Consider the following 22445-nt stretch of genomic DNA (forward strand, 5'->3'; position numbering starts at 1 on the left):
GCGAAAAAGAGACAAAACAGAAAGATATATCATAGGTGAACAAAGTCTCTAGTAAACTGATCGCTGTTGTGAAAATGGGAGGGGCCGGATGGGAGGGGAGGGGAGGGGAGGGGAGGGGAGGGGAGGGGGGGAGGAAGGAAGGAAGGAAGGAGGGAAGGAAGGCAAGCACAGGGAAGACAGGGAGGGAGAATTAGCGAGAAGAAAGGCAGAGTTTCCCAGGGAGAAGAGAAACCAGTAGAGAGCAGGGCAGGGATGTTGGGCAGCCTGGCTCCCTTCCCTGGTGTGTCCTGGATCAACCTTGGGCCACACTCACACTGGCCCAGAGGCTGCGGCCCAGGATCCTGGGTCCACATGGGAGGCTTCCTCTGTGCCCATCTCCTTTCTCCTGGGAGCTGAAGGTCTCCTCAGATGCGGGTCCAGTTGCATCAGGGACATGACTCAGGAGGCCACTAAACAGACTAGGTCAGGGAAATGCAGGAGGGGAGAAGCGTGGAGCCTTAGGGCTGAAGAAGCTCTTGGACCTGCAACAAAGCCTTCTCTTCTTAATGGCCGGGGGCCTGAGCCCATCTTCTCACTTCCGTTGTCTCTCCAGATGTACAGACTCTGACATCATGAAGCTGCCCTCTGGGAGGGCCCCATTCAATCCCTCCTCTCCGGTTGAAGACCTGGAGGCCTTTAAAGTGGCAACTCCTTGCCCACGGCCACACAGCAGCGGGCCCCCTGTCTCTGCCTCCCGTCATCTGGGCAGGCACTTTTAAGCCCCGTCCTGGAGGGCTCCTGTCAACTTTCATGCCATTTCCAGTAAACTCTGTGCCGATTCTTGGCACGAAGCGAGGAAATGAGGAGGGTAGGGTAGGAATGTAAATAACGGGACACTCTGGGATTTCATCTACTATGTAATTATAGTATCCCTGGTGGTGGCCCTGGCTGCTCCTTCGATGTGCTGTCCGGGGTATATTTGGGGAAGGGTGTCCTGGGCTGATGAGGAACCCAGTGATGCTCCCTCCGAGGCTCCAAGTCCCCTGGGCTTTTGGAAGTGCATCCTTGGGCCAGGAGCCCGGACTTGTTTGCAGAAACACATGGCGTTCCGGAGGCGCTGGGAAACGACTCAGCAGTGAGAGCTGGGCATCCTGAGCATCTCAAAAATGGCCCTGGGAGGCTATCCCCGGGCAGAGCAGGGCCCTGGTGCCCTCCCAGGGTTTAACTGTTTGTGGGCCCCAGCCAGGGCTGTGGAGGGAGGCTTAGCTTGCCATCCCGCTGGAATGCCCTGAACACGAGGGTGTCAGCAGTGGTGGCCCAGGCACAGCTGCTCAGGTGAAGTCCAGAATCCCGGATCGCCGTAGCAGTGGTCACGCCTCTCCTCCCCCCGTTTATGAAGCACTGACAGTGGGTTTGACACTCTTGTGCTCTCTACATGTCTCAGGTCATTGAAGCCTCACTGTCTTATGAATTAGATCCAATTCTGATTTCCTTTTACGGATGGAAAAACACACTCAGAGAGGTTGAGAAGTCAGGCCGAGGCCACACAGTGGGTAGGTGTCCCAGCTGGGTTCTGATTTCAAAGGCCTCGTTAAACTATATGTGAGTGAGGTGGGGAGAGGCAGGTGCCTTCAAACATCTACTGCCTTCTGCTCCGGCTGCTGCCCTCTGCCAGATAGTGATCATGCTAACCCTTCTCTCTGACAGACAATGATCATATTAACCCTTCTCTCTGCCAAACAGTGATCATACTAACCCTTCTGACAGACAATGATCATACTAACCCTTCTCTCTGCCAAACAGTGATCATACTAACCCTTCTGACAATGATCATACTAACCCTTCTCTCTGACAGACAATGATCATACTAACCCTTCTCTCTGCCAAACAGTGATCATGCTAACCCTTCTGACAGACAATGATCATACTAACCCTTCTCTCTGCCAAACAGTGATCATGCTAACCCTTCTGACAATGATCATACTAACCCTTCTCTCTGACAGACAATGATCATGTTAACCCTCCCCTCTGCCAGATAGTGATTATGCTAACCCTTCTCTCTGTCAGACAGTGATCATGCTAACCCTTCATGTCCACAGGACCTGGTGAAACATTCCAAGCCCTTTCTCATGTACTCTCTGGTTTCATCTTTGCAACAACTTGAGGAAGTATAATCAATGAACTGCATGTTGTGATGAGATGAATTAGCTTCACTTCACAGATGAGGAAGATGAGGTGAGAAGTACCTTCCCCAGGGATCTGCAGGCTGGATCTGGCCCTTCCTGTCCCCAGTGTTGGATTTGTTTTTTGCTATTGCAAACAGAGTGGCTTGTAGTTAGAAGGCACCTCTTCCACTCTTCATTCATACCCTCACCAGGTACTTCTGACAACTCCACAGGTGTGTGGACAGGACAGAGTCAGCGAGTGGAGGTAGAAAAGGGGAAGGCGGGTGTGAGAGTCAGCGTGGGTATGAATCTCAGCTCTATCTCTTTGTGTCATGTGACTTTAAGCAAAATGTTTCCTCCTTTAAGCCCTAGTTTTCTCATCTATGAAGTGAGAGGTGATGATGAAGATTAAGATGGTGATGATCCCCACCTCAATGTGCAAGTCTTACAGCTCACTGAGTTCAACCTTTCCATTTCACAGATGAGAACATTGAGGCCCAAGGAGGATGGAGAAGGGGCCCCAGCTCTTACTGGGAGCAAGTGTGGGAACTGCTGTCTGACTCTTGACCTCAATGTTGGCATGTGGTTGCAGTACCCAGGCTCCTTTGGCATTCCTTCCATAGAGCTGAGGCCAGGGAGGTGAGGATGGGCCTGGGGCAAGCCTCCGAATGTGTGGGAATGCGTCCCCCACCCCAGGAATCAGGCCTGGCTGCCACTGTGTGTTTGCTCAGGACCCTTTGGCCGTCATCCATGGTTAGAAAAAGACAGGGCAGCCAAGACAAGACAGAGGCTAATTACCTTGGATAATAGGAAACTGGGGATCGGCAACAATGAGGGTGTCTAGGCCTCTGGCCAAGCAAGGGCAGGAGCCACGGATGCCCGGCCTGGCCCAGCCATGTATCCTGAGTAGAGATTCCTGCTCAGGGTCACCCTCCAACTCCAATAACCCAAGGGTGTAGGAGCTGGCCACACTGTTTGCAGACCCTCTCCCTCTACTGCTTTTTGTTTGCTTTCATTCAAAAGCAAAACAAATGAAACAAACAAGGAAATTCAATTTAAACAGGGCCTGAGCACTGGTGTTTCTGTTTTGTTACACCAGGGTGAGCTTAGGACAGAAACCCAGCCTTGACTTTCATTCCTCCAGTTGGTCTCAACCCCGTGGCACTATGTAAAATGGCATGATAGATGGGCTGCAAAAGCAATGTGCCTTTCTAAGTGGGGTGGAGAGAGGGAGTGGGGATGGAGGGGGCCTGATTGAGAGAGAGAGAGAGAGAGAGAGAGAGAGAGAACAAGATAGCAAAATTCAAAGAAGAAATGGTAGAGAAACTGAGACACACACAATAACAAAAATTAAGAGCATAACCAATAGAAAGGCGAAGAGGGAATAGTTGAGAGAATGGCAGGCAGACAAAGTCAGGGTGCTATGTAGAAAACACACACACACAGAGAATGAAAGGCAAGAAGAGACAGAGATTCAGAAAGGCACGGTAGTGCAAAACAAAAGTGAGAGAGGTAGAAAAGTTGGAAAGGCCAGAGCCCAGAAGGAGATGAAGGAGGCAAATGAGAAAAACTCCCGTGGCAAAGCTATGCATTCCCAGAACTCTCAAGCTGGGGTCGATCTCATACACCTTCACTTTGAAGATGCTGAACTTGCAAAACAAGGAGAGGGACGTTTAGCTCAAGGTCCCAGAGGCAGAAGTGGTGGTGGTGGGATATGAACCCAGACTCCCTGCCTGACAGACTGGTCCTGCACACCTGTGCCCCCTGAAGCCTTCCATCCCATGCTCTGGCAGCATGGATGAGGGGTTTGGTGTCCAATGGTCCTTAACCCCTAGAGTGCCAGGGAGCGCGATCGCGCTCCTCCTGTCTTTCACCAAAAGTGACGGGAGCGCTATCGCGCTCCTCCTTTAGTGTCACTATTAGATGCTAGTAGTTCACTCTTTATTGACAGATGGCACCTAAGGAAAATCAGCAAAAATGCCTTGGCAATTTTAGCACAGTTCCTAGGATATTGGTTGGCACTCAAAGGGTTAATGAAAACTCGGGGGCCTGGACCCATGCTCTCTTTCTATCCTATTTCTTCCTGAAAGATCCTGGATGGTCATTCTTTCCAGGGTTAGTGGGACCCCCACCTGCCTTACAGGATATAAATTCCTCCAGGATTTCCTTGAAAGAAAGATAACCTGCAACTAAGTCAAGCAGAATGAAGCAGAAAGAGGAAGAAAGTGACTAACATGCTGCAGGCCTCCTGGAAACCAGGAGATCTGGTCAACCCTGAGCATGGAGTTTCTCATGTGGTGCTCTTCCCTGTAACCCTGTGGGATAAGAACGATGACCAGCCCTCTTCTTCCAGAAAAAGAAGCCAATGCCACCTTCTCTGTGAATTCTGCCAAGATGTCCCACTGGAAGCGGTCTGGTAACCTATTGTACTTTGGGGATTCCGTGCCTAGAGCTCTCACTGTTCCCAATTGATGGTTGCCTTTCTGCATAAAATAAAACTTGGGCCCCAACACCTATGTGAGGTGCTTATTCAGTCAGTGGCAGAATCCAAGTCAGAAGGCCCAATGTTCAGCTTACAGTCCTGAGTATGGTGCATGAATAAGTTGGGTGTTGCCAATGAGCCTGAATATGTCGAGTGTTCACCATGGTCTTTAGAGAAGTCATGGTCTCCCCAAGGAAGTGGGGATAGAATGCTCTGGAGGTAAGGGAGATTCACAGATTGTGGAGGGATTACTATTTATTGAGCACATACTTAGATACTTTGCTAGGAGGTTTCTTGTTTATGTTCATGCAACTCTGCATCCTAAGTTTTATTATTTCTGTTTTACTGGGGTTCCTAGAGGTACAGCGACTTATCCAATGGTTAGTTATCTAAAAATGTCAAATCCAAATTGGAATACACTGTCTGTGGCCTTTCATACCATAAGTAGGTTATAAGTTATCTGATGCTAGAACCTTTGTCGTAATCACATTCGCACCTGCATTTCCTAGCCCAGTGCCAAGACATTGGAAACCCTCAAAATATAGCTGCTGAATAAGTAAATGAGTGCTGGATGAGTCAATAAAAATGCAAATGAATAAAAGAACTGATGAACAAATAAGTGAATGAACGATGGAATATAAATGGATGAATAAATAGATGGATGAATAGAAGGGATGGATGGATGGATAGAAGAAAAAAGGAAGAGAGAGATGAATGGAGGAATGAATGATTGGTTGGGTAGATGAATACATGAATGAATCACTGAGTGAGCGAATAAAAGAAACAAATGAATGAGTTGAATAACTGCAGTAATTGTGATAATACTGCTCATCTTATTAACAACCACAGCTTTCTAGGTTGGTAAGAGACTGGTCTATCGCTTCATGATTAGGGTACAGGAAGAAAACTGGTCTCTAGAACTCTATGTCATAGCTTATCATGGCTGCTTCCAGATGTGGCAACACTCACTGAGACGGGAAACAAAAGGAAAATAAGCCCCCTTTCCCTCTGAGATTACAGAGGGGGCTCAGAATGACCTCCTTTTTCATCTCCAGAAGTTTGGATGCAATGACTCTAATGTACTCTATGAAGGAGTGATAATGCTGCTATTTCTAAGGGACTGGCTGGATCTATCACTAAAAATTTATATGTACATACATGTATATGCATATATACTTATGTACATGTATATGCATGTATATGTGTACATGGTTAGCATGCTTATATATGCATAGTATGTATATATACTTCAGATGTGCTAATATAATATTTTTCAGAGGAGATGTCATGGAACTGAGAAAAGAACACAAGGCAAGGGCCCCTGTGCCAGCCCTCCATGCTAACTTGCCACTTTCCCTCTCAGCCTACAGATTCTGTGTCAGCTGGAGGTATGCTTTTGGGTTTCTGGCCTCCCTGGGCCCTACAGCACTAACCATGTAAGATTCTGTGACTTACTGTGGCCAAGCTTCTCCAGTGGATACTTGGAAACCTTAGCATCTCAAGGTGCACACACAGGCTGGCCTATAAAACACTGGGTTGGCCTGGCCAGACTGCGCATGCCTCGCCTCCCAGACTGAAACCAGCCCTGTCTGCTTCACACTCCCCACGCACCCAGCAGGTCTTACTTGTAGAGGCCGTCGGGCTCCAGACACTTGAAGATGACGGAGTAGATACTGACTTCGGGGACCTCTCCGTGGCTTCGACCAGCTGCTACACAAGATGTGCCCAGGCCAGAGAGTAAGTCATCGGCAAAACTCAGGAATTCTCCTGGAGGGAGACAGAGAAAGATAAGCTCCCCGGCTCAGGCCTTGGTGAGCAGACATTCTTGCTGCTGTCCAATCCCATCAACTGTCTGCATACCACTGCTGAGAGCGTTAGTGGAGAGAATAAGCACAAGATATGAAGATGACACCGGTCAGTACATAGCCCTGAACTCCTTCTTTAAATTCACCCGTGAACTTTCTCAACTGTAAGTGGGGATACTAGTACCTACCTTCATAATATTGTACCAAGGTTTGATTGATGTAAATTATTGTGTAATAAAAATGCATGAAAAGCCTAGAGAATTGCATTTCCCTTCCTGTATAACAAAGGAGTTGAACTAAGAATAGAAAATAGGTTTTGTGTCACCTGGCACTAGATTCGTGGAGTGTTGTGATGGACAGAGACCTGGTTTAGCTAAGGAGGTAGGAATTTCAAGACTGATCAGTGATGAGGGGCATGGGATAGAAAGGGACGGTGAGCCCTGGCTGGTTTGTCTCAGTGGATAGAGCATCGGCCTGTGACCTGAAGGGTCCTGGGTTCAATTCCAGTCAAGAGCACATGCCTGAGTTGCGGGCTTGACCCCCAGCGGGGGGCATGCAGGAGACAGCCAATCAATGGTTCTCTCTCACCATTGATGTTTCTATCTCTCTCCCTCTCCCTTCCTCTCTAAAATCAATAAAAGTATATTTTTAAAAAAAAGAAAGAAAGGGATGGTGGAAGAACAAGAGCTGGATGCTGTGATTTCTAGTCACCTAACCATCAGGTTTTATTTATTTACTAGAGGCCCGATGCATGAAATTCATGCAAGAGTAGGCCTTCCTTCTCCCGGCTGACAGCACGGCTTCCCTCTGGCACCCGGGACCCGGGCTTCCCTCACAGCCCCAGCTTCGTCCGGAAGGTCGTTCGGAAGGACGTCCATTCTAATTTGCATATTATGCTTTTATTATTATAGGTTTTTAAGGTTTTTTAATTGATTTTTAGACAGAGAGGAAGGGAGAGGGAGAGAGGGGGGAAACATCAACTTGAGAGTGAGACATCAATCAGCTGCCTCCTGCAAGCCCCTTACTGGGGATCAAGCCCACAACCCAGGCACGTACCCTGACTGGGAATCTAACCAGCCACGTTGCAGTGCACGGAACAACACCCAACCCACTGAGCCACATCGGCCAGGGCCAGCCATCCTATGTTAGAAAGCAGCTGATGTTAAAGAAATAGGAGTGATGCAGAAGATTTGATGAAGACTAGAAAGAATGCACATTTGGAATCCTGAGATTTAATCTTAGCTCTGTGAAGAATTTGCTGTATAGCTTTGGGCAACTCAATTCCCATCTCAGAGCTGTGATTTTCTCCTCTGTAAAGTGGAGGTGCTAGAATCACTATTAGGATTTTTGAAAAATAAAATAAAAATGTAGATGTGCACAAAGATTAAGTTATGAGGATAGACATCATGGCACTATTTAAATAGCAAGAGTTTAGAAACCAAATGTTCAATGACAAAGAAACAGCAATATCAATTAGAGTTCAATGGTGCAATGGAATATTTTATAGCCCCTAAAAGTCATATTGTGGAATAACATGAGTTACATGAAAGGATACTCATGACATATCAAGTTTATAAACAGGTTACACTATTACAGAATAACCTCACTTGGGGTGGAAATTTTACACGTGTATCTATTTAGAAAGAGAAGGGAAAAAAATACAGCCAATGCATAACAGTGGCTTTGTCTGCAAAGTGAGATAATGGGTACTTTTTCTCTTGTTTTTGCTTATCTCTGTTTTGTTAATTACCTACAATGAACATGGGGGAAAATCAATAAAATTTATTTAAAAATAGATAAAGTGAATGAGCCAGACCAAATGGCCGCGGAGTTCCCGTCCAAGTCTAAAATAGGATGATTTCGGAGCAAAGCAGGCATGTGTGGTATTTGATACCACAGAGTACGAAACGGTCTGAGGCCTCTACACTGCTGAGTCCTGGTCCTGCCTGACCCAGAGGGCCCCACACTCTCTACGCGCTTGTATCCTCAGGAATAAACAAGAGGAGCATGTCCGTTCAACGCTACCTTCTCTACCTGGGCTGAAGGACAATCTGATTTGATGGAACCATCGCCGAACAGCGTCTGGGACGACTGAGACCCAGAGAAGCCACGTGGCACATCTGTCCCAGGGAACGGGGTGGGCAGCCCACGCGGATAGCTTCCTGTCCGCCCTGCTAAGGGAAGTCCACTCTCCACTCACAAGTGGACTGTGTTAATGCTTGTCTGACTGAAGTGTCTGGATGGGCCCGGATTTGGGTGAATGACGGTTCTCTAACGTATCGCTCCCTGTGGTCCAGGACAACAGAGCGGATGGGCAGTGTTTTCTGTTTTCCACTTTTTATTTATGATTTATTTAATATATTTTTATTGATTTCAGAGAGGAAGAAAGAGGGAGAGAGAAAAAGAAACATCAATGGTGAGAGAACCATTGATCGGCTGCCTCATGCGCGCCCCACACTGGGGACTGAGCCCACAACCTGGGCATGTGCCCTGACCAGGAATCAAACCATGACCTCCTCATTCATAGGTCGATGCTCAACCACTGAGCCATGCCGGCCAGGCCTCTGTTTCCCTCTTTTTAAAACGACAGTGTACAGTGCACAGCCTTGATCTGTAGATGCCAGAGCGCATGTCTGGATCAGGCTGACAGAGACAGGCCAGTTCAGCGGCTCTCGCCAGACAGACTCGGGACCGAATTCTATTTCCACCCTTTATTGCAAATCCCTTAACCTCTTAAAGTCTCAGTTTTCCTTTCTGTGACCAGGGACCAATAACTCTTTTATAGGTTTGGAGTCTAGAAAGAAAAGTGGAGTCTAGGAAGAAACTTCCGGTCCAGAACCAGAGGTCTTGCTAGACAACAAAGAGGTGAATGAAACCCTTTTCTCGTCGCAGAGTTCTCGTCCCCTATTTCTCCTGGAGGCCTCTTGTGTCAGTGCCTTTCCTGGTAAAATCATAAACCCACAACGTGCCTCTTCCAATAGGTACCAGCGCAGAACAACGCACGGGGTGAAAAGTGGAAATAAAAGCAAGCAAGCGGGGGTGGTGGTGGTGGACATGGGATCATTCACCGAAGGCAGTGGGGGCTTTGTTTCTCTTGGTTTCTTAGGATTCCCAGTCTGGCTGCTTACACTTGTTTTCTTTGCGCTTGGATCCATGTCTGTGTGCTTTTCAATTTGTTCCCAGATAGCCATTGGAAAAGTTGGCCCTTCGTGAGGGAATGCAGTATGCTGTGGCCTGTATTAATGAGCTGTCTTCAGGCCAAAAGATGGTTGACATTCATTTTCAAATGGGCATAGCTTTTCAGATATTTCCATGCATTTCAGGATAATTTAGACCATGGACAAAAGCCCCATGAATGCTGGTGCACAGTTCTACGGTTTATAGGTTCAGTTCAAGTGAAGAAACTGGATAATGCGGAGCATATATCTAGTCATTCCAAGGGCATTCTGAGGACATGTAGGTCTCAGTTCTGTTTGGGACTAACTATACATAAGGATCTTCCAATGGGAAGAATTTAAAAGAAGAAAACGGACCTTTAGCAATAACTTTTCTTTTTTCCATATAATCCTCACATATAATGAGGTAAATGGTAGTGTCTCCATTGTAAAGCTGAGATGACGCTTGCAAATTTAGGAGGAAACGGGGCTGAGATTTGAACCCCTTTTCCTCCTAACGCCAAAGCCACACCTTTTCGTTTATACGATGCTGCCTCCTAGAGAAAGTTTATAGAGAGTGAGCTTTCTCAATCCTCTTGTTTGCCATTGAATTCCTGCCACTCTCTTAGCTCTATGGGCTTGAGGAACGAACTAATAAAAGAAATGGTCCCTGACCTTCTACAGCTTGTAATCTGACAACGGGAAGGGTTGTTAAATACAAGAACAGACCCATAAAGTAAATTGTAATATTGCTTTTCTTGGCACTCTGTTCCAGAAGGTTTAAACGCGACCTAGATGGAGGCAGGTGAATGAGGCAACCCCTCCCTGGCCCTCCTCACTTAGGGGAGGGTTCGGGGGAGATAAAAGAGGCCTGGGGCTTCTCTATGCACAAACGCATTTCAGTGCAATTCTCCACATACATGTGGTTCCACAGGATAACATACCCCGCACGCCTGGCAGCGGTACAGCTGATGGACAGTAACACAGTGCAGCGGTGAAGAGGTGAAGAGGCTGGGCTCTGAATTTACTCTGCCTGAGATTAAATCCTGGCCCACCCCACTTACAGCGCGCCTTGGGCAGGTCCTATTTTCTCCTATGTGAATGGGCATAATCATAGCACCTAACTTGCAGTGCTGTTGTTAATAGCATATAAAATATCGTGTACATTGTTAGAAACCAACCAGCACAATGTCTGGTAAACTGCAAGAGCTCAAAAATATTTCAACTATCAGTATTGTTTTATTTTTTTAAAATGTTTTTATTGATTTTTAGATAGAGAGGAAGGGAGGGAGAGATGGAAATATCAATGACGAGAGAGAATCATTGATCGGCTGCCTCCTGCACGACCCCTACTGGGGACTGAACCCAGGCATGTAACCTGACTGGGAATCGAACCCAGGAACTCTTGGACCATGGGGCCAGCCTGGCATGTCAGTATTGTTTTTGTCACTATGGTTGTCATAACCCAGAGAGAGACAAGGACCCTTAGAGATTTTTGTTTTTATCCAACCTACTCCTTTGCCGGTGAAAACTGACGCCCCAAGAAGGAAAGGGGCCTGCCCATGGCCATGCACAGAGTTGGGGTAGACTTAGAACAAAGCTTGCTCTCTTAATCCTAGGGCCTATCAGAGAAGGCATACCAGCCGACCTAGGAGACAGCGTTGCCGGGAACTGAAGAGCTCCCGGAGCTGCCCCAGGAGCCCTTGCTCCTCAGGTTCTGACCAACTTTATTCCACATGAGTGTGAGCCACGGCTCCTGGCCATTTACTATGTGCTGGGCAGTGTACGAGGCACCAGGTTCCACCCGGCTAGCTTCTCAAACTTGGAAACTTTGAGAAAGATCAAAAGCCCAGGAGAGACAGAAAGAGTGCAGCTGGTTTCCAATGTGGAGCCTAGTCTAACAGTGGTCTGCACATTAGAAAATCTAGAACTCAGGGGTGAGAAGGAATGGCCACGGTGCGGGGAGGGGCTAGTCTGTCTCCTCTACCCACACTGACCTTCCACCAGACGAACTCTACTTTAATCTGTTTTCTATACTGATGGCTTGTGTTTTATTTGGGTTGGGGGAAAACACTTTAAAAATAAAAAGCTTGGCTGAAAAGTTTTATTGCTTGAAAAGTTTGAATCCCAAAACCCTGCCACCTTCTCTGATAGAAACACACACACACCCCTAGGGCTTTGCTGCCCAGTAACCAGCTCCTGGCCTCTGAGATCCTCGTCCCTTCTGCGAGGACACCGCCTGGGCTGCCCCTGCCTCTCCTCCCGGGCACACTGTTAGGGCAGAACCCTCCTGGACCAAGGCTGCTGCTGCAGCCAGCCTCACCCAGGCCTGTCCAAGACGCTCACATTCTTTCTGTTTTCCTTTCCTTGAAAACAGATAGGGAGTTGGGAGTCGCTGTAGGAATGTGCCTGTTCCCCATTATGGCTCTTCTGGGGCTGTAACCCGAGTGGCTGGGGCCAGACCCCCACACATTTCTTCATCCACTCAGCCTCGAGCCTCGCTCGCATTACGATCCACAGAAAGGGTCGACCAGGATTCTGCAGAAGCTCCCGAACCAGCCCAACAGAGCACTGAGCCCTTTTTCCAGAGGCCCCACCCCTGCCTCCACTCTCTCTCCTGCTCCTTTCATCACTCCCTCAGCCCTCTTCCTCTTTGGTGCTCCCTCTCCCTCTCGGTCTCCGTCTCCCCTCTCCCTCAGCCCTGATTGAGGTCACAGTCAGAGCTGGCCACCAGAGCAAATTGAAAACAGGTTGGGAGAAAAGCAGCAGAGAAATTCCAAAACGGAAGGGGCGGGAGCAGGGCGTTATTCAGCCCAGGTGGGGAGAAAGGTCCCCCCTCAGGACTCCACTCTTCAGGAAACACCAAGGGGATTTAGAGGCCACCAGGGCTGGCCTGGCCCCTCCTAGCCTGCAGCGGCTCCCTGCTGGGTGCCCAGGGAGGGGCAGGGCCCTGCGTTTCCCCACCTTTCCTTGGCTGGGGCAAATGTAGGCAGTCATTCTGAGGTAGAGTGCTTCCTGGAGGACCTCTCACTGTCAGCTGGAGTGGACTCTTCTTCCCGTACATGATGCTGCTTTAATTTGAAAAGCCAGGGTGTGCTGGTGCTGGCGCTGGTCATGCGACATAGAGCAAAGGAGTGCATTTGGGGTGTGGGGCAGAAGAAACCTGTTTTTTTTGTTGTTTGTTTGTAGCCAGGCTCCACCACTTACGAACTATATTATCTAAGGATACTATCCTCATCTGGAAAGTGGGTGGTCATCAGAGAATCCAGCCAGGAATCAATAATACATGTGGCATCCCTGCTACATGGATAGTTCCCCGATCTCAGTGCCCCGCACACTGCTACCTCTTCCTCCTTAGGTCCCATCAATTTGTCTCATAACTTTTTAGTGGCCAAACTCGGCTGCTTTTAGATACACTGCATGATACCTAACTCCCTTGAACTTCTTTTTCCCCCCAAAAGAAGTAAATTTTAAAAGAAGGAAGAAAGAAAGCAAGGAAGGGAGGGAGGGAGGAAGGAAAGAGGAGAAAATGTTTATTTAGCTCTTACTATACGGTATCAAAAGTGTGTGACATTTTTACTTATATTGTCTTGCTTAATGTTCAAAACAACCCATGTTGATTAATATTCAATACGATCTAATGAATTAGGTTCACTGAGCTTTTACAAATGAGGAATTAGGTTCAAGGTAGGTTAAACAACCTGCCTCACAAGATCCCTAGAAATGGTGGAGGGAAGGCTAGAACCAGGGCATCGGAGGTGCCGAGTCTGTGTTTGTCCTGCTGCACGCTGGCCTATAGGCAGGGAGATGCTTTCGGCAGGAGTTGTGGTCCCCTCTGAGGCACCAGTGCCAGCAGCAGGCTGGCCATGCAGGTATTTGTGGAATTCTGAGAAACTGAACTTCAGTGGTTGAAGCCCGACCCACCCACATCTCCCCAACACCAGCACCTGGCGTTAGAACGCTTTAAGGAGAGGCAGGCTGCCTCCTGTGTGGCCTCCTTCCAAAGTGGATAGGACTCCCATGGTCTAGGGGAGAAGGAACTGTCAGAAAGTGAAGTCCTCCAAAAAAGGGGGTAGTGGTCCAGCAAGTACCTGCTGAGAGCCTCCAGGTGCCAGGCCCTGTGCTGAGGGCCTCTGGCCCATCGAAGGCATCTGTTGGTTCCACTAATGGCACCCTAGTTTCTACTAAGAGCACCATAGTTTTCCACTGGGGTCATCCCCCCCCCCTAATTTCAGTCCATATGATTTATGTGTAGCTAAGGCCTCCCCCCTCCTCCAGAGATGGACATGAGATCAGTGGCCTGATTTTCCATGTCAAGAGACCAAAAAGAGATAAACAAGTGACCCAAGCCTGATCAACCAGACTAACTCTTGGGAAGGAGACCGGGTCCCAGTGACGTCACTTGAAGGCTTGTGTCAGTGTGTCTGAACCCTGATACACCTGTGGACATTTTAAATCTATGTGCGAATATTTTCCCTTTTCTGTCAAAGGCAGTTTCCATTTTTTTCTGTTACTTGCAAACAGGAGTCCTACCAGATACAAGTTCTGCCTGGCTACAATGGCTCAGTTGGTTGAGTGTCATCCCATGCACCAAAAGGTTGCAAGTTCAATTCCTGGTCAGGGCACATACCTGTGTTGCAGGTTCAATCCCTGGTGGGGGCCCATATGGAATGTAACCAATTGATGTTTCTTTCTCACATCTCTCTCTCTTTCTCTGTCTCTCTCTCTCTCTCCTTCTTCTTTCTAAGCATGTCCTCAGATGAGGTTAAAAAAAAAAGTTCTATGAGGTCAATTTTATGATTACCACTTTATACATGAAAAAAAATTGTTTATAGGTCTTAAGCAAGTTGCCCAAGGTCACACTCCATCTAAATAACAAGGCTGACTTTAAATCCAGAGCTGTCAGACTCCAAAACCTGAGCCGTTCCCATCATAAAATACTACCCAGGGCAAGGGACACAAAGAGTCCATTCTTGAACAAAAATCACTGCATATTTCCAATGCCCTGCTTCCTGTGGCCTCCTCTTCTGGCCTCATCGCTCATGTTCCCTTCCTCACTTACTCACCAGCCACGCTGGCCCTTGTCCCCCACGCCAGCATGCCAAGCACGTTCCTACCCCAGGGTCTCCAACCTGGAGAGCTCCTTCCAGATCACTGCTTAAATGTCACTTCCTCAGAGGGGCCTCCTCCAGCTACTCAGCCGCATTGAATCACCCTATTGCCCTCTGGTCCTTTTCCCTACTTTACCTCTTGCCATTACATGTATCTTGTTCTTTCGTATATTGATGGATTAAAATGTTATCTGTATCTCTCACTTCAAGCCCCAGGAGAAAGGGCCACCGTGGAGCCTGTACACAGTGGGTTCCCCATAAATATTTTTCTAGGGAGTGTATGTATTTACTGCGTAGCGTAAGCTGAGCTGATGGCTGGGAACAACATGAAGAAGAATGTCTTAGTCTTGGGTCCCTGGAAAGCAGAGCCTAAGAGAAGGGCTGGGTGCAGACGGGTTATCTGGGAGGTGCTTCTGAGAAGCAGGCAGGGGGAAAGGGAAGAATGAGATGGGACAGAGGAAAAGTCAATAGAGAGGAGTGTCATTAAATCCACAGGGACCTCTAGGAAGTGAATGAGATGTCTCCCAGGATTGTTTGGCTGAAAGTGGGGGAGCTGGGGCATGTATCCCCAGATTCCTGTGACCACAGACTGAGAGCCTCCCTGGGAGAGTAAATGTCCCCACACTGTTTTTTTTAGCTGTGCTCACTCATGGGCGTACGGAGCCCCCTCAGTCTTGCATGAGGCCACAGGGCAGAAGCTGGAAGTAAGCGTTCAGTACCAGTGGCAGCACCTGGCTATGGACAGACTGCCCAGCATGCTCCACGGGCCAACAGTTGCTGAACACCCAGGAGGTGCCGGGGGGGGGGGGGGAACGAACCGCTGTGGACACAGCACAAAACCCCCTCCTTCTCTGTGGTGCTCACAGCTGAGCAGGGCAGAATTGCAACGGTTATTTTAATGAGCAACCCATCGGAGTCCTGCAACTTATTATTAATACAGAATTCAGTAATACTAGCCTCAGCATTAACAGGCACTTGGCTAATAGAGTCTGCCCTTTCCTACAGTTGGATAAATGAGGGCCATTAAAAGCCCTCGTCATCCCCACCGTCCCGAGGACAAATGATGCTGATACATTTGGCCGGAGAGGGTATTGCTAACATGTGTGAGGAGAGCCGACCTGGGGACGGGACTGCGGAGGAGGAGGAAGGGGACCGGGAGCCAAGGCCCGCCCCTGCCGTCACTCTCTGAGGACCAGTGTGTTTACTGCGGGTGCAGCACTCACCCACGGAGGGTTTCCTTTCTTTTCTTTCCTTTTTTAAAATCTCAATCCTACGTGTTACACGATTGTGAAGTGGAAACAACCAACTGAACAAAATGTGCTTCTCATCAGGGTCTCTGCTCCTCACAGTGGTTCTCAACCTTCTGGCCTTTAAATACAGTTCCTCATGTTGTGACCCAACCATAAAATTATTTTCGTTGCTACCTCATAACTGTAATGTTGCTACTGTTATGGATCGTCATGTAAATATCTGATATGCAGGATGGTCTTAGGCGACCCCTGTGAAAGGGTTGTTCGACCGCCAAAGGGGTCGCGACCCACAGGTTGAGAACCGCTGTGTCTAGCACGTCCCACGTTCTCTGGGCTGGGCCCTTGAGTCAGTGCCTCCCTCCCTGTGCAAGCTGCCTGCCCTGGGTGCTGCCGGGAGGGGCCGGAGGGCCCCCTGTGGCTGAGATTGTGATGAAACAGCCTAATAACCTGAAGAGCTGGGCTTAGGACTCTCCTTTTGTCAAGAGGAGAAGAGAGGCTCGGGGAGGCGGGGCAGGCTGCCAACCACACGGCTACCGCAGAGCGCAGCAGCTCGGCCTTGCACCAGGCTGATCCAAGTCCAGGGCCTGTGGTTTTGTCACAACACGCGCTTCCTAATTGCTCTGTCTCGACGGCCTTGGTCTCCTTGTCTCTGTCAGTCTCACTCTGCCAGGGGTCGGGAGGAGTGAATTACATTCAGTCCATAAAAATACAAAAGTCGTTTATAATCTGGGCAGCATGCTGCACACGTAAGGAGTGGTTGTTAAGGGAAACCCACAGAGAGCCAGGTGAGGCAATGAACGCGTCAGAGGGGCGCTGCTGGGTTAGAAAGGGGGAGGGGAGGCCAGGCTTTGCGAGGCACTGAGGTTTGTGGGTGTTCAGAGCTAAGAACACGCCAGGACACACCGAGTGTGGGGATGAAGAACCTCTCCCCAGGGAAAGGCACAGACACACCCACAGGTGACACAGAGGGATTTCTGCAGCACAGGACAGGAGGGGAGAGCTGGGGGGATGAGGATGCTGAGTGCAGAGGAATGTACAGCTAGCTCCCTGGGACTGGAGCTCTCAGATTCCCCTCAACTCTGGAGGGCGGGCTTCTCTTTCTGTCTATCAGCTCAAGTCCCACCTCCTCAGCCCGCAGCAGCCAATCTAGAGCAGACCTGGGCCACCCACTACCAAATACTTCCTGGAATTTTCTTCTGGGCATTAATGACAACCTATAGCTACTCTGTTTGCTTATTTACCTCTTTATTGTTATCCGATTACTAAAATGTTAGCTCCAGAACTCCAGGAGCCTGTCCACTGTGGTCCAGCATGTCAGGGTCTCCCCAGTGTGTAGCAGAGTGTGGGGGGCACAGTAGCTGTCCATTAAGATGTACTGAGGGAGGAGGAGGATGGAGAGATGGATTTGGAAACCTGTTGAGACAACTTATGCTCTTCCCTTAAGTTTTGCTCATACCCAATCTTTCCTCCCAAAGCTTTCCTTGGCCACCCTCCATCCACAGAGGGTCAGGCCCCTCCGGGATTCCCACCACTATGGTCCTTAACCCAATGCCCTGAGATCACATACTTAGTGCCGCCCTCCCCTGTGGACTGGGAGAATTTATAGAAAGGGACCTAGCCCGTCTTATTCACCATATGAGCCCTGGACCTGGGCGTGTGGAATGAGCACGTCAATGAACGAGCAAAGCTTCCTTTCTGGCTGGAAGTAAGCCCAGGTGGGCTAGGGGTGGGCTAGGGGTTCCGTGCACACTGTCCTTTGCACCGTGTCCCATGAGGCCAGCGGATCTAGTGGGAAGGAGCAGTGACTTCAGAGTCGGGGACATGAGCTGCACCGCCCCCTCCCGGGGAGACTCTGTGAACATGGGTTCACCTCGCTGCCAAAGCAGACAGCTGTGACTGAACAAAAGTGCATCAAACACTGCCCCAGCCTCTGCCCGACTTGATCTTGCAACTAATCCCAATGTTGTAACCCTCCTGACTTTTCTCTATATTTGCCTGTCCCTTAGCTCCCTCAGCCTTGGCCTCTTAGGGCTCTTCGTCCTGCTGCCCAGACCCCCACACTCCGGGAAATTTCCCTCATTAATAATATTGCTTCTTGATTGCTAACCAACCCTGGCATTTCTGCCCAGCAGAGACCTCTGCCGCGTCGCCTCAGCATCCACACTGGCTGCCCGAGTCCTCTCTTGACAATGAGGATGGCCTTCCGCTTCCTACAGCCTCTCCTTATGCAAAGCCCTTCACAGTTTGTAATTCATGCCCTCACCTTCTTGTCGCATTTAAGCTTCATAAGTGCTTGGTGAGGTTGGCAGGACGAGATGGGGGTACAAACGCCCATTTTACAGAAGGAAAAACTGAAGCTGGGGAGAGGGATGTGTCCCCCCGATGAGGCACCTGGGCTCGAGCCTGCATTTCCTGACCCCTCGTCGGGTCTCGGCTGGGCCTTGTGCTCCGGCCTCCTGTCCCAGCCTTGGTGCCCAACAGGACCAGCACAGACGGACAGCCACCCCTGAAGTGCTAATGAGACACGCACCTCTACTGAGCCCTCCACGCGCTCCCTGATCCATACCTAACATTTATTCAGACACCAGTATCAAATACCACGTGTGGAGAAAACTGTGGCAAAGGCAGTATTGTGCTCAGGACGGAGTGTAAATCCTGGCTTTGCCAAATGACTCTTCTAAGCAACTTCCTTAATCTCCCCGAAGCCTCATTCTCTTCATCTGCACAGTGGGTGTGAAAATGCCCCTCTGAACGTAACCCCTGGAATCGTGTTGAGACCTGACTTAGGCAATGTATGCAGCGCTTAGCACAGGGTTTGGCCCACGGTAAGCGTTCAATCAATGGCAGCCTTACTCTTCTTATTACTGTTGTTATGAAAAACACTGATTCACGAAGCACTCCCTAAGGGGTGAGCAGAGAGGAGAAATTCAACAATCCAGGAAAAGTGAATTATCCTTGGGAATTGAGCACCTCATGCTCCTCCCAAACCAGAACAGCCCAGAGATTAAAAACTGCTGAATGCCCACAGCTTCCCTCCCTTTTCTAAAGATAAACCTCAAGGCCTGTGGTTAGCAGAGAGCTGGGATATCTTCAGTAGACAAGGGAGCCTCCAATCGATCCCTCCCATCCCTCATCGATTCTTCTCCCCAAGCTTCAAACCCAAATCTGACCCGAACCCATCAAAGGTAGCTCCTGAGGACCCCACCCCCTCAAGGCACCAGAGGGGATGACAATGAGACCCTGAGGCCATTCCACTGCCTGACCCACTTCCACACCAGATTAGCACATACACACACACACACACACACACACACACGGAGGCACACCCCTCCTCGGCCCATCCCTGTGCCCAGGCCTCCAGCAGGGAGTTCTCAGGGTGGAGAGAAGGTTGGCAAAATGAGTCAGGTTTTCTGATCGTGCAAACGACACCATTCCACCAGGCTGAGGTGAATCATTGAGAAGGGGGTGGGACCTGGGAGGTGGCAAAGAGGTAGATTTCCAAATGGGTGGGGGAGAGGGAGAGAAATAGAGGAGAGCAGAGTTAGAAAGAACTATAGCCAGGAAATACTCAGAGACAGAGAAACTGAAGTAGAAATATACACCTAACCTATAGGAAGAAACAGGGAAAGAAAGAGGAAGAGAGAGAGAGAGAGAGAGAGAGAGAGAGAGAGAGAGAGAGAGAGAGAGAGAGAGAGATGGGGGAAGGAGGGAGAGAGAGAAGGGTAGAGATTAAAACGGAGTGAAACAGAGATAGAAGTAGACTAAGATTGAGAAATAGGAAGGGAGGGAGGGAGGATATTATCCAAAAAGAGAATGGACAATAGCAAGACAAAAGCAGAAGCAGGAGGGACTGAGGCTGAGCGATGTAGAGAGCGAGAGGTGGACACTGAACCGCCCTGCCAAGGGAAGAACAGAGGTCGTCACCGCACACGCGTGGCTTTCCCGAGGGCTGGCGAGTGCCTCTTCTCATTCCACGCTGCATGGCCTCACCGAGTGCCCTGGGCAGAGGGACAGACCCTGGGCCCAAAGCGTGGATGCTGCTCTCTTCCCTCCTCAGCTCTAGACCAAACACCAAGCCCGCCGAAGGCCCTATTCCCACAGCCTGGATGGGGGATGGCCTGGGTGCCACCTGAATCCCACAGGCAGAGGCAACTTTCTGGAGATGCTCGGAGGCCGGAAGGGCATCCACCAGAAATGGATGCCCTTGAGCCCTTGACCGGGGCAATTTTCATGACCGTTTTTGTCCAAATCGCCCTCATCGGTCCCTCCCACACACATACAGCTTTTATTTTCACTCTCTAGCAAAATGACTCCCCAGCTTCCCCACTTACACTGAACTTTTCCTTTAAATAGAGAAAGGGAAACAAGCTCTCTCTTCAATCCACGATGAAAGCTATGAAAGGGTTTGTAAACTTGGAAAACTTGGCGGGTCAGTTTTTCCTACTGTTTAATACATGCGTTAGGTTACACTGCATGCGTACACATGGTGTATAAGCTTCTAATTCATACTTAGCCCCGCGAGTTTACAGCTTTACATATATATATTTTATATATATTACACACATTTATATATGCACACAGAAACACACAAATACATGTGTGCGTGTCTGTGTGTACATAAGTAATCCCTCTAAATGGCACGGCTCATTCACGTTACAAAGAACTCTCTCTCACTTGATCCAAACAATGACCTTGGGGGCAGGCAGGGTAGGATTACCGCCTCGCCTTTACGGGTACCTGTGTACAAGGCAGAGGCTCCAGGGACCCACGGGTCTCCAGCAGGTCACAGCCCGAATCATACTGATCTCATGCCCACAGGTCGGGCAGTGCCCACAGCTGAGCCTGCAGGACCCACAGCCGAGGGGAGCCAGAGCATCCTCTGTCCAGGGTTCCCTCTCCCAGGTGGAAACACTGAAGCTGGAGTCCCTGCCGGCACGCACGGTATTACCGTGCAAAGTAGACAGCTGGCCAGGGTGCCCACGCTGGGCTAGGACTATACAGTGTACATGGCATTTCAGATCCAGCCCCTCCTTACCAGGGTCCGTAAGACCGAAGGGCCCCGGGGCCCCACGACTCCTGCAGCCAGAGCCATTCTGCTCTCCCCTTGCTGACCCTACTTCAATGACTCTGAGTCACCTTCACTGAAATGACAGCCCCAACCTCCATCCACACACACGCTGTTTTCTTCCTTCCAAGCTCATCCCACTCTTTGGCCTTACATTGCACACGTGTTATTTACCATCGCTGCTCCCCACCTCCACTGGAACATAAGCTCCATGACGGGAAGGACTTTGTTTTGCTCAGTGCTGTCTCCTCAGCTACTAGACTAGCGTTTGGTGCAGAGTAGGTGCTCAGAAAGGGTGCACTGGATGACCTAACTCATACTTCCGCACAAAACACCCAGAGGCTAGCAGGCTGGCACTGCGGTTCCCATTTCACACCTGAGGCCTGGGGAGGTAAAGAAAGAGCCCCAACGCCCTTCCAGGTGAGGGACTGGCAAGCTGAGCTGTCGGACTCAAATCCAATTCTTTCTATCCCAAGCCATATCTCCAATGGTCACTCCCCTTCCCCTTCAAGTATACACGGGGACTGGGTGTCACCTGGATTCTGTTGTTGAGGTGAGAAGCCACAGCTGATGGAGGTGTTGGAGGGATTTCCCCACATGTTCTTCACCCAGACACAGGCCTGCCAGCGCCATCCTATATGCAAACCAGAGCACGGCCCTGGCTGTGAGCACACATGTTCCAGACCAGCCGCCGGCAGCCAAGAGGAGGACGGGATTGGTATCAAGTTGGTAGAAGGTGGGAAGAGGGCAGGAAGGGGCTGCCATCCACAAGGCTCTGAGAGGCAGGCGGGAGAAGACCAAGGACCCTTTCAGAGCAATTTCCACCCTATAAAGAGGTGATGACTGACTTCACTGCTGCCTCCTGGGGACAGCCAGGTCCTGCAGGGGAGGAAGGACTCGCTGACCCCTGGGTCAGTGAGAGGAAGGAACCTGGGATTGAACTTGGGCTGTGCTCTGACTTCCTCTGTGACTCACCTGCCCTCTCTGGATGCCATTTCTCCCACCTATTCAAATAACGCTTGGGCTTAGCAGTGGTTCTCAATCTTCTGGCCCTTTAAATACAGTTCCTCATGTTGTGACCCAACCATAAAATGATTTTCGTTGCTACTTCATAACTGTAATGTTGCTACTGTTATGAATCGTAATGTAAATATCTGATATGCAGGATGGTCTTAGGCAACCCCTGTGAAAGGGTCGTTCAACCACCAAAGGGGTTGCTACCCACAGGTTGAGAACCGCTGGCTTAGAGGAACTCCAGGGCTTGATCTGGGGAGATGGTGCTGAGAAAAACACAACCCATAGCTCCAGGCCGGGCAATGTGCCCGGTGCTCCACATACATGATCTCTTTAGAATTATTGTACTCATTTCGCACTTGGAGAAATGGAGGTGCAAGGTCAATGATCCTGTCCAAACTCACAGAGATGGTGAATAA

At 49.5% G+C, this 22445-nt stretch overlaps 1 protein-coding gene across 1 annotated transcript in view; it reads right to left on the minus strand.

The window, feature by feature from the left end:
* The window catches only part of LOC102436882 (astrotactin-2), a 483991-nt gene that overhangs the window by 43672 nt on the left and 417874 nt on the right, over positions 1–22445 (minus strand). The window contains exon 16 of the mRNA XM_023755930.1: positions 6252–6393. Coding sequence (XP_023611698.1) covers positions 6252–6393 — 142 coding nt within the window. The remainder of the gene's footprint in view (positions 1–6251; positions 6394–22445) is intronic.

This window comes from Myotis lucifugus, unplaced genomic scaffold (assembly GCF_000147115.1).
Source record: "Myotis lucifugus unplaced genomic scaffold, Myoluc2.0 scaffold_87, whole genome shotgun sequence".
NCBI classification, from domain to species: domain Eukaryota; kingdom Metazoa; phylum Chordata; class Mammalia; order Chiroptera; family Vespertilionidae; genus Myotis; species Myotis lucifugus.